Genomic DNA, 12,667 nt, shown 5'->3' on the forward strand with positions numbered 1-12,667 from the left:
ACCTTGAGTGGTAATTTTTTCTCCTGGATGAAAATTCCTCCTAAATTCTGTCTTCTAAGTACTTGTTAGGGTAGGAAGGATAGAAAGTTCACTCCATGTATTTTATTTTCATTTTTAATGTGCATGCTAGGGAAAAAAATTCTATGGATAAATAGTTTAAAAGTCACATAAGTTTCCATCTGAAGGTCACTGACTGGTGGTGGCAATGTTACATGCTTTTCTGTCCTTATTTCTTGTCAAGAAAAGGTGAGGTGAGGAGAATTTTGGCTCTTTGAGCTTAGAAGGTGGGTTTAACACACAGCATTTTAAAACCAGACATCTTGAGCTCTAATTCAATATAAGTTGCTAACTGTCAGGAATTAAAAATGCATTTTCCATGGATTAGTAAAAAAATTTCCATTCATGAAAATTTTATCCCTTGCTTTTTGAATGTATTATACAGAGTAACTCACACTGCACTGGCGTGCAGTTAGACACCATGTGAATTAAGACTCTTGTTCCTCCCACTTATCTTCTGAGCAGACAGAAGAATTATTAATTAAAATTTTAGTGTAAGAGCAGACTTATGTCCTCACAGATAAATATGCACTCATTTCCAGATGCAGTGTTTGCAAGATAACATCTAAGACTAAGGACATTTTCATCACAGGAATCGTCTTCACACTGCAAAATGTTCATCTAAGCTCTCCTTGTCTTCTTTTGTCTGCTCCACCCACTTATAGCAATAGGACATCTCTTTCCCTATCCATTTGTTTCTTGAATACATAAAAGAGAATTCAGAAGGCTGAAGGAAGACTGAATTGATTTATTTTCATATCTTATAGTTGTGTTTCATTTTGGAACACAGTGCTTGCCTTACATGGCAGAAGAGCTGCATGTAGATGTCTCCGAAGGAAGATTTCCATGCTATGTGCACTTTGGTTTGGGGCTCATGGGGAAGAAGATGGGCAGAAAACCTGTCTATTGCACAGTCACTACACCTTGCTGTATTTTTCATTGAAGAATTATTTTCCGCTGGCAGGTTGGGACAGTACTAGATATTTGGAATATGTGATCCTTAAGCTTTGGACTGTATTTGTTTGAGAAGGCTGGGTTTTTTTAGGTAGAGTCCTTTGAGTTTTGGTTTGGCGATGAATAGAGATTGCTTTCACAAACCTCAACAACATGCAGTTGGAAGGACTTATAGCATGCTTTGTTGCATTGCTGGTTAAACTTGCACTTACAATTTTCTGTGGGTTTCTGTGGTAGCAAGAAAAACTGATTTATTGATATTTGCAATCTAAACTCCTCCTATGGAAGCTTTTTTCTTTCACCTTCTGCTGTCAGAATTTTACGAAGAGCACCAATTTGTCACAATGGAACATCATGGCTAGCAGGTCTTCCAACTCATCAAAACCCTTTTGCAAGTCTCTGTTTCAGTTGGAAGTCTCTGTTTCAGTTGGAACAGCAATCAAAAACACACAGCTGATTCAGTAAGTGCTTTTCACCGTCATCAAACAGACAGTTGTAGGGAGATGGTGGATCTGCCTAGTTGGTTGACCAATGACAAACATACTGTATACAGGAACAGAAGAGCATCCACATGCTGCTTACACTCAGGGAAGTTCAGAGAATACAACAGTTACAAAGTGATCTGTTCATTCTCAAATTTGTCTCAGTTAGCTTCCTTGAATACACATGCATGTGTTTGGGTAATGGAAGTAATTGGAGTAATGGAAGTAACCTTCCTCTCATTCATTATGCTTAGCCCCTTGTCATACAAAAGGGCTGAGCTAAATTGAGGCACATGGACAAAGGGCAGCCAGAGGCGAATTAAGTCACTGGCATTCTGTAGTTCTCATGGTAGGCTGTGTAGGTAGTGCCTCATGCCACTTCTGTAATAAAGCAATGAACAAATTTGTTGAACAAATTAGATATAGTCATTATTGTTCCTGGCAATGAGATTTTGGAGCTTTGAGTGAAGGTAAGGAAGAAGAAAAAAGAACTCCTATTAGGATGTGACACTCTGGAATTAGTCTATGATGAAACCCAAGGGTTTATGCTATAACTGCATCCATTCTGTTTGTACCTTGCAGTGAGCCACCTTTATGGATTCGGACTGATGGATGCTGAAGCAATGGTGACAGAAGCAGAAAAGTGGACAACGGTGCCTCCACAGCATGTGTGTGTGGAGAACACAGATCGGCAAATCAAGTAATACCTGCTACCAAAACTCTTGCTGGCATAAACTTATGGAAAGAAATTGGGTATAATTTACCCTTCCCTTGCATTGTGTATAATGTATCATTTTTAAAGCCATATCAGGGAGTCTGTCTTATTTACGGATGTTGTGCATGGGAAAAGTCCCTAGTTTAAAGAACATTGCAGAAGGTGAAGGTGTAAAACAGTCCAGACTGGGTAATGATAGATTTTTATATAGATGATACATCAAAGAAGAAGAATATTTGGTTGAATGCATTTCAGTCACTTTTGCAAGAAAAGACAGATTTAACAGTCCAGGATGTAAAAAGCAAATATGCTTTTAAAACTGTATGATATTGTTTCTCTCCAATAGTCTTAGGAGAGTCTCTAGTTCAGAGGCCAAAACTGAACTGCTTTTCACCTGCTAAGATAGGGTCTCTGTAGAACCAGGCTTAAGAGCAAAATTCTGTTATGTGCACTCCATGGGTATAAAGACACCATCAAGCATGAGGCACACTTCCAAAGCACTAAGAATATTGTTTGATAATTATATTTGATAGGCTTGATGCATAATTGGTATAGTCTGCAAGAATGTCATGCCAATTTAAACCAGCTGAGTCAGATGCCTTTTGGTGCAGTTAATATGTAATACTTGCTGTTACGTAAGCTAGTATTAGCTATGCCAGGCATTTCCTAGGGTTTAGCAACCAGCTGTGATCCCATGACAATCTCAGCATTTCTCAGCTGGCCACTAATCCACAATAATGCCCTTTCCCAAAGGCTTACTCCTATTTTACCTTTTGTGTGTGCTTAACCGAAACCCAGGCAGTTGCCATTAGCCATTATCTGCAGTGAAATAACTACACTATAGTGGTATTTTCAGCTAGGAAGCACATGTCAAAACTAGTGATTATAGGCTACTGACTTCCCAGTTGTCTAATACTGTCATTCTTTACTAAGCAAAAAAGATAGGGTTGTGTATTTTACACAAAAAGCGAGAAATGCTGATGTTGTTTGCTATGCTTCTGTTATAGAACAATACGACCTGACAGCATTGTCCGTTCAATTTACAAAGCCACTGGCTGTTCAGATAATCCTAACCATCATGTGATCTACTTGGAGCATGTTGTTGTACGTATCACTATTACTCACCCTCGACGTGGAGACTTGGCAATTTACCTAACTTCTCCTTCTGGAACTAGGTCACAGCTCTTGGCCAACAGGTATAGTATGACACCCCAGTTTCACAGTACTGTCAGCATGTAGAGCCTGCATAGACATGTCAGTGTCAGCAAAGAGCAGTCAAGTCATTACAGCAGGGATACTAGAAGACACAGAGTACTTATTTTTTCTTAGAGAGATGGGCAGAGTGAAGTACAAATGAACTCAGAGATGACAATCTCAGTGGAAGAGTAGTGTTAGAACTGTTGAACTCCAAGACAAAGATTAGTTCCTGTGTGGCTTACCATTTATTATATAGCTGGAAAATGTGAAGAAAACAGACTCAGTGTTCATAAGGAAGCTGAATCAAAGTGTTTTTATATATCACCACTTCTTTTTCATTTTTCTCTTTTCTTATCCTTTTTTTTTTTTTTTTGATAGCAGTGAAAATCAGATAGAATAGTGTATACTTACTACTATTTTTTTTAACCCCTGATATTACCTGTTTCCAAATTCTTTTTTTCAAAGTAAACATACTCAATCCATGAAAGGCTCACAGTAGAACAATACTGAAAAGTAGCACTAGCACTTGAAATTAAAGGGTTCATTTGTAAATTGCAGATTAAAGCTTTTGAAAGTTAGCCATCGCCTTCAAAAAATTTTGGAAGTTAGACATCAGTTCATTGATGGATACTTGCTATCAAATGTTCAGCCATTTTTACAACAGCTGCTAAGAAAGATCAGTCTTCTTCCTCATCCTGTCACCTCTATGTTATGTTTTTGGAGAAACTGTCACAGTGCATCAAATTGTCTTTTTTATTCTTCTGACTGTACTCAGACAAGTATCTCTTTGTCCAATGTATCATTGGACAAATGATATGTGGAGGGAATTAGCAAACTGAAAGACTTTTTAGTGATGATTCTATTTCTCTGATATACTGGCAAAAATTTTCTTCAAAGAAAACACTGGCAGTCTTTCCCATGTAAATCTCACTAAATCTATGGTCAAAAATACCACCTCCTACCAGACATGGTTAAGGCTTTAAGAAACATCAGAAAATTTTCCAAATTTTACCCCAGTTACAAATACACAAATAAGTTACATGTACAGTAAGAAATTCTTGTATACTTCTCCGACGAGCTAGAAATCTTCTTCCTGATAGGACCAAAGTATGATAGATAATTCTTTTTCCTTGATGACTTGATGTGGATCACTGCCATTCTGCCATAGAGCCTGGGTCCCACAGAAAAGTTGATGTCTACTGATGTTATATCTCAGAAACTGCAAAAAATGCCGTCTATCAAACCTGGGTTGTGAGAGCTCTTCTGCCATCATGCTTAAGTCTTCACAAAATTAATATCCCTAGTCCTACTCTTCAGGGCTTTTAATGGATTGAGAGTGGCCTGCTTTCCAGACTGCTTTTCATCCATGCTTCCTCAGCCAGAAATGCTGATTATCTGGCTTTGGAGACTTGCTTGTCTCCCTGTGTCTCAGTCATAGAAGAACTTGTATTTCCTCTTGAAACAAAGAGCCTGTTTTGGAGATGGGGAGGTCAAATGGACTTGATTATAATTGAACTGTGAATATACATTTTAATTAGAGATTATGTTAAATTAAAAGAAAAGTTAAACTGAAAATATTCTTCAAGCTGTAGACTCTAATTCACCAAATGGAGAGAAAGTTCTCCTGGAAGTTTGGGGTCCTCTAGAATATCTCCTGTGTTCCATTGTGAGTGCTGATAAAGCACATAGGCACACATATCTGTATCTTCCTGCTGCACTACTGCACTGAACAAAGAATTTGTCATCTGCTAACCAGTGTGAGACAGGTTTCTCTTATTATCTTATTATCTTTTGTTTTTGTTCGAAGTTTTCCATTTTCTTGTAGTAGTTCTTCCTCAGTTCAAAATGAAAAAACATGAAAACCATCCAACTAGGTATCCAAACAAAACAATTTTGTGTAAACCCAGTGGTCTTAACACAGCTAACTTTTGGCTCTAGGCTTTCATGTGCTACAGCTGACTCACACCAAGTGGGAAATACATTCCAGGATTCACAGGTCACCTCTGGTGATGATTGGTGTGTGGAATAGGTACAAAATTTAATTCAATCAGTGTCTTTGTAACCCCTGCAACTTAAAATGTAATTGTTTTCTGTACATGCAGTAGAGAAAGGGAATGCAAATATACAGAAAAAATAAGAGGATGTTTAGCACTTTCTTATATGATAGTATCAGAAGACTAAACAGAAAACAAAGAAACCTGAAAGGCCTTTTTACATTTTCTCACTTCCCAGGAAACAAATTATACATGCCAGAGCTTGTAGAGTCTCACCAGAAATTCACTTCCCATGGAAACTTCAGAAATATACGCACTTGCCATCACATTGGGCTGATGGGTTACTAAACAACTCTGGGCTACTGATATTAGGGATAAATGTATGTTGCAAATTCTAGGTCTGAAATACCTAGAGCCTTCATGAGGCCTTTCTTAGGGTAAAGTGAGGGATATGAATACAACACTTTCTGAAATGGTGTTTTATGGCTTACTTTATTTGGCCTTGCTGTAAGAAGTCATACAGCTTAGGGGTAGTAATTTCTTGACATTGGGAGTATGCCTTGTGTTGACGATGTATATGCTTTAGCATCATGTTATGAAATAAAACTTGAAAAAGGATGATATTTTCTAGTATGAAAAATCAGTTACAAAGCATTTTATTTTTAAAGTATCAATAATACTGAATATCAGTGAATAAAGGCATTCAATTACAAGCATGCATGCAGAGATATATTGGCAACAAATAGTCTGTTTTTTCTACTGTCGACAAAGGCCCCAGAGACTGTACCTGACTGAGATGTTTTTCTCAGATATACAAGATTTTTTAATTACATGTACAGGATTAATAGCAGCAATACCAGCAGTTTTTACTGAAACTAGGGAAAACCCCATTGCTTTACAATTACTCATCTTGGTTTAATTTGAAACATTTTGCTTGGTAAAATGTTTTTAAGTGCGAAAGGTATATTTTACATGTGCACTTCTTCACCAATTCTGGAAGAAAAGTCATTGTGTGTAATTTCTGGTGCATTGACAAGTAGGTCCCTCAAGGCAATGTTTGGCCTTTTTTCTGCATATTTTATCCTTAATGTTGGCACCCCCTAAAATGACTTCAGTAAGAAAACTTGTTAGCCTGAGATGATATGGATTCCTTTGCAGTCATTTGGTGGATAACACTGTCACTGGTTTAAGCCTTATGTGCATTCTTCAAAATCTGCATTACAGGGAGCATCTGCTTTGTTGTTTGGAAAGTACTCAACATGATTACATTGGATGCACTGCACCAGAGGAAAATACAGGCTGGAAGTGTATTGGCTGGTGTGAGGATGAGGCTAGAGCTAAGTCCAAAGGGGAACAGTATCCCCTTTCCAAAAACAATCGGCCAGTGGATTTGGCAGCGCGGGTTTCTGAGTGTTTTTTGAGACATACCAAGGTCAGTTCTAACAAACATTCACTACAGGCAGGCTATGGAGGAAAAGCTAGACACAAAGGGAGTAGGAGAAACAAACTTAGGGCTCATTTGTCTCCCACTGAAGTCATGGCTTATTTAATTCTTGCCCTTTAAATTTAAAGCAGCTGTTGCCATTTGAACTGCGTAACTGAAATATTTCAGCCACATGGTGGCAACTTTCCAGGCCACTAGCTTCATAAGCTTATATGGCCCTGGTATTAATAATACTTCAGTAACAAAAGAATGTATCTTCATGACCATCTTTTTCCTATCATGAAACATTAGACAATCAGTAAATTTTAATAATATCCTCCTCTGAAGAACTCTTAGACCAAATCCAAGTTACTCTTATCTAATCTTACTCAATTGTTGCTTCATAAAACGCCTTGGTAATCTGAAGTAGGGGAAAACTTTCTTTATAGGTATGCATCTTTTTTCCAGCTTACATGTTATGCTCTTAATATTACAGAAAACTAACATTTTAATCCTAAAATGATGAAATGTAAAGGGCAACCTTCATGCTGAATGTCACCGAAAAGGTCTCTGAGGTGGTAGTAATCTAAGTCCACAATGAGCTAACAATAATCCTGTGCTTGTACTGTGTCTACAGGGTGAAACAGTTCTTGAAAAACCATTTCTCCCAACTCATACTTGCTATGTTTTGTTTCATTCATGTTAGCTATTTTTATTTTTATTCTTTTCCTTTGAGGGGTTGATGAATAGATATCCCACTACCGAGCAGCTGGCTGACCAGTGGAGTGTGTGGAGCTCATCAGCCTGACATGTTTGCAAGTAATGATGGATCATTTAATGTGGATATGTGTAGTTCCTGGGGACAAGCTCTCCACTTAAAGATGGTGATTGCTATACTAGCCACTATTTCAGGCTGGCAGGCATTGTACATTATTGTTCATGTTACTCGAAACAACTTTATCATGAGAGTTCAGAGATATCCATTGTTTCATAAAACTAACTGTGATAACCAGATGTAATATGGAAATGAAAATAAAAAAAGAAGGTGTGTATGCAAATACTTTAAATATGCTTTCTTTAGCTCCACATCCAGAAATTTTAAGTGCTCTTCCACATGTAGGTAAGAAAGCCTTTGAAATGCCTGGTGTGTTCTCTGACAATTTCTTTTTTTTTAATACTTCAGTGCAGATGGGAAGTAGGGTCTGGCTGAAGCTTTGGTTAAGTCAGTTTGAGCTGTCTGCAGTTTCTCAGGGGCTGCACCTCACAGGGAGCTGATGATTTGACCCTGTGGAGGAGAGCTACTTTAAGGAGATTAGTTGACCAAAGCACTTTCAGGTACACAGCTTGGGAAGGCACTATGTAGTCTCTTCAAACTGTAAGCACATTTGAAGTCTTGTGGCTGTGCAGACTTCTGGGCAAGGACCACTTGCCTGTGAGGCTGCCAGTTTTTGTGCTGGAGCACATCATAACAAAGACAGCTGCTGTAGGAGAAAAAAAATCTTACCTCTTTCCAGCTACTCCCCTGCAGCCACAGCCACTAGCTAGTGCAGGGTTTCCAGGCTCTTAATGCAGTAAGTTCAGTAGACAACCATTGCTGTCAGTCAGCTGCAGCTGCACCTTCTCAGCTGAAACAATCTTAATAACTGAAAAAAAGCTCCTTTTATGTGTTTACTTCTTTGTATTCATGATGGGTAATGCTGGTGTTGCTAAACAAATTCACTACCTTCACTGCCTTTTCTTACACAAAATAAAAACTGGATCAAATTCTTCCAAGCATTTAGGAATTTAAAGATTCTTTGCTGAAAAGCTAAGACATTTGTTTGTTTGGTTTTTTAATGCTATTAGAAAGAGGCTAATTGCCTTCCTCTGGGGCTAAAGTTTGATTACAGATTACTATTTCTGCTTTAAATTATGTTCTTGAAGAGAAAGGTTATGTAATTTTTAGGCTGAAGTGGTGGCAGTGGAAGAGATCAAGACTTGAATTTGTTTTAAGAAAAATAAGAGTTTTATGCTACCCTGTGTAACATGTATTCTTATCTAGACATACGTATGGTATGTGTTGAGTATGGCATAAAACTCAGAAAGATAAAAGCAATTTTTTTTTTATTTTAATGCTGTTATTCATTGTAAGATAGTCAATCATGCAGTAACATCCACTCCATGTTGAATGTTCTGTTTCCAAGAAAGGTCCCCTGAGTAACTGAGTAAGAGAACTGGCATTCTGTTGTGGTTATGTTAGCAAATAAGTTTTGAAAATCCAAATGTTATTAATCACTTTCTTCTTTAAAGTATGTTTCATTCATGAGTATAGGTATATGGTCATTGTCATAAAAACCTATCAGATAATTCTAGTAATCTTGTTTAAATATTTTAGTCTATAATTAGCTGTAATAGTCAATTAGCAGTTCATCAGACCATGTACTAAATTTTATTAATCCAAGATAATCTGTGTCTAAGTGTGTCTTTGACAGGAATTTTGACAAATTACAAAGTTAAATTCTGGACTGGCTGCATGCTCCTTAAAAGATCCTATGCATTTCTTTCTGAATAAGGAATGTACAGCTGAACATTTTATAATTTTATTCATTTATTTAACACCACTAAAAGTGAAATCCCTGTGTTGTCTCATAGGTTCTTTGATTTGAGAGTTTAGTGCATAAACAAAGCAAAGCAAAAGTACTAGGACAATTTTGTATGATCAAAATACATACAAAGACTGAGAATCAGTATGTTTCTAGTTTGTTTTTCACTATTCTTTTGACCTCTCTGTAGCTTTTTGATTTATTTGTGGAATATTTTGTGGAAATACAGTTCATACATTCAAAGATTCCAATTTAGACCTTGTTTTATAAAATTCAAATCTTTCTCAAAAGGTATTCTTTAAAAAAAATAGTCCATTTTCTCGGAAATTATATTACCCAGTTTTCCCATTTCCATGGATGGAAGCTTACAGTTCCAGTCACAGGATATTTTAGGTAACAGTGTTTTTAAAAACAAGACATGTGTGCTTTTTGTCTCTTCCACCCAAAATTACTCAAAATAATTATTATAATGGATATCTGGCAACACTTTAAAATTTCGAAACAAGACACACCTAGTTATCCAAAAAGTATTATGGAAAATATCAGACTAATTACGGCAAAAATAAAGAGAAACTTATGTTTCTATTGTATATGAACAGAAGCTCAGTGAATACAAATTTGTAATTATACAGTACTTGCATAATACTATATAATTTAGTGGCAAAGAGAAATACTGGTGTCTTGTTGCATTGACAATGTGCTTAGAAAGTATATAAGTAGCTTTATAACCTTCTTACATTCTGGTCCCCAAAACTGCCCCAGAAAGTATATATAAGCTATCAGAAAACAACAGTGTGGCAATTTGAATAACAGTTGGAAATAACCTACATGACTTAAATCGAACATACTTGCATGCAAATTCAGGATAATGACTATGCTATAATCTCTACCATTACAGTAAATGGTATGTGCCATGCTTTTGTGAGATTTGCTGTATTCACACAACTGATTTAACAGTGACATAAAACATGCCCATTCTGCTGCCAAAATATGTCTACATATACACTTACAGGCACATACACAGAAGCATAGAACTGTATCAGAAGAAAATATCACACAGTTATCAGTGAAAATGAATCCAAATGTATATTTTAATTTCGTTTTATAAGTGCTAATAAATTAGACTACTGTTATACGTATTCATTTAAAATGGAAAAGGTAGCCCAAACTGAATGCCAAGTTGAAAGTGAGTCAGCAGTGCCCTGGCAGCCAGGAGGGCCAAGCGTGTCCTAGGGTGTGTCAGGCACAAGCATGCCTACTTTAGCTGTGTCAGGCACAGCATCACCAGCTGGACAATGGAGGGGATTGTCCCTCTCTGCTGTGCCCTGGGGCAGCCTCACCTCGAGTGCTGGGGACAGTTTTGGGCACCAGAATGTAAGAAAGTTATAAAGCTATTAGAGAGGGTCCAAAGGAGGCTGCAAAGACGGTGAAGGGTCTGAAGGGAAAGCCATACATGGAGCGGCTGAGGTCACTTGCATACTCAGTCGGAGGACACTAAGGGGAGACCTCATCACAGTCTGCATCTTCCTTATGAGGGGAAGCCAGGGGGCAGACACCAATCTCCTCTGTGGTGACCAGTGATGGGATCTGAGGGAATGGCCTGAAGTTGTGTCAGGGGCATTAGGCTGTATATTAAGAAAAGGTTCTTCATCCAGGGGTGGTTGTGCACAGGAGCAGGCTCTCAGAGACATGATGTAATCCTTGGGGCTGTCCTGTGTAGGGCCAGGAGTTGGATTTTGATGATCCTTCCCAACTCAGGACACTCTATGATTCTGTGATTTTATGTTTGAAATGAGACCATGAAAATCAGATTTTGGATGAGCCCTATGAAGTTCACCAGTCCTGTAGGTCCATAGATTTTCTATTGCAGGAAATGTTGGACACACAATACCTGACCCCATGCCTCTGACTGACCAAAGCTTCCAGCAAGAACTGTGGCATTTTATTCCTATCCAGTGTGGCAGTTTTCACCAGGAATGTACCTACACAAGCATCCTGTTTTCCCGTTTGCTAAATTTCACAACCTTTTGAGAAGAAAGCTTGAAATTAGCTTAGAAAATAACATACTCACATGAATTCAAATATAGCGTTTATGTTGTCTAATGCTAGGCTTTTCTCTGTTTTATGGAAAAGCATTTTTAATCCGTTGAATTTTCTACTGTAGAGATTCTTGTCTTTTAAAAATATCTAATTGCAGCTATTACCAGTGGAGCTTTCACACAAAGATATCAAATTTAAATAGTGATAGATATTGCACACACATATATATGTATATACATGCATGTATAAATTGACATGCATACATATCTGTGTATATATACACAAAAATATATATACATTTTAAAATATATAAACACAAACATATATATATCTACACAAAAATATATATAAAAATACATACATGTGAATGTATAGTTATATATGTATTTTTTAAATTGAGCCATGTGATTTTATTGGAGGCAACAGTCCTACTTAGAGTGCTCTTCTCATCAATAGTTTTGGGGTACACAAGCAACACACTGTGAACATAGAATAAAAGTGCAAATTCTCTTGTGTCTAATCTCATGCCAGGAAGGGTCCTCCTTCCCCATCTCACAGGGGATCACGGTCATATTGCAGTATCTGAAACTGGTCCCCCTATACTAGAAATTATCAAAATCCAGGCCTGAGTTCTAATGTCTTCAGCCACAACCTCAGTAATTAAATTATGGTAATGGTATTGGTTTGATTAAACCATCAGATGACATTAGTCTCTCAGTTTTACCCAAACTGAATTCTGTGAAGTGTTTGAAGAGGGTGATATCTTGGTTGTTCAAGGATTGAGGCCAATGTCCCAGTTGCATATTACTTCTTCACAGGAATTGATGTATTGAATCACTGTTGTTTTAAACTTATTGTTTTTATTGCATTTAAACTGCTTTTAACTATTCCAATCCAAAGCCAAAAATAAATGTTACTGAGATTTTCCAGCTTACAAGTTTTTTGTAATTACATCCTGCTGTTAAAGCAATGGAATTCTGTATTATATGCAGTTTTTCCAAGACCCACAAATAATATTAAAGAGTATTAGCAATTACGGTGTTATTGCAATGAATTACTTTGCCAGTCTCTTTTTCATTATAAAAACATGATGGCATGTAAAGACTCTCTTCCAAGAGAGCAACAAAGTTGAATGTGCTTGCAATACATGTGAGAAAACTGTCATGAATAATGTTATGTGAAGGTACAGATGAATCAACTGGCTGATTATTAAAGAGTTATTA

The 12,667-nt window shown here is 37.2% G+C and overlaps 1 protein-coding gene across 4 annotated transcripts in view; it reads left to right on the top strand.

Moving 5' to 3' along the window:
• PCSK5 (proprotein convertase subtilisin/kexin type 5) overlaps positions 1–12,667 on the top strand; it is a 220,101-nt gene that overhangs the window by 135,855 nt on the left and 71,579 nt on the right. For all 4 annotated transcript variants that reach the window (XM_041422187.1, XM_041422186.1, XM_041422188.1 and 1 more), the window contains exons 11-12: positions 2,076–2,193; positions 3,216–3,404. In XM_041422187.1, coding sequence (XP_041278121.1) covers positions 2,076–2,193; positions 3,216–3,404 — 307 coding nt within the window. The remainder of the gene's footprint in view (positions 1–2,075; positions 2,194–3,215; positions 3,405–12,667) is intronic.

This window comes from Onychostruthus taczanowskii, unplaced genomic scaffold (genome assembly GCF_017590055.1).
Source record: "Onychostruthus taczanowskii isolate IOZ18803 unplaced genomic scaffold, ASM1759005v1 scaffold72, whole genome shotgun sequence".
Taxonomy (NCBI): Eukaryota; Metazoa; Chordata; class Aves; order Passeriformes; family Passeridae; genus Onychostruthus; species Onychostruthus taczanowskii.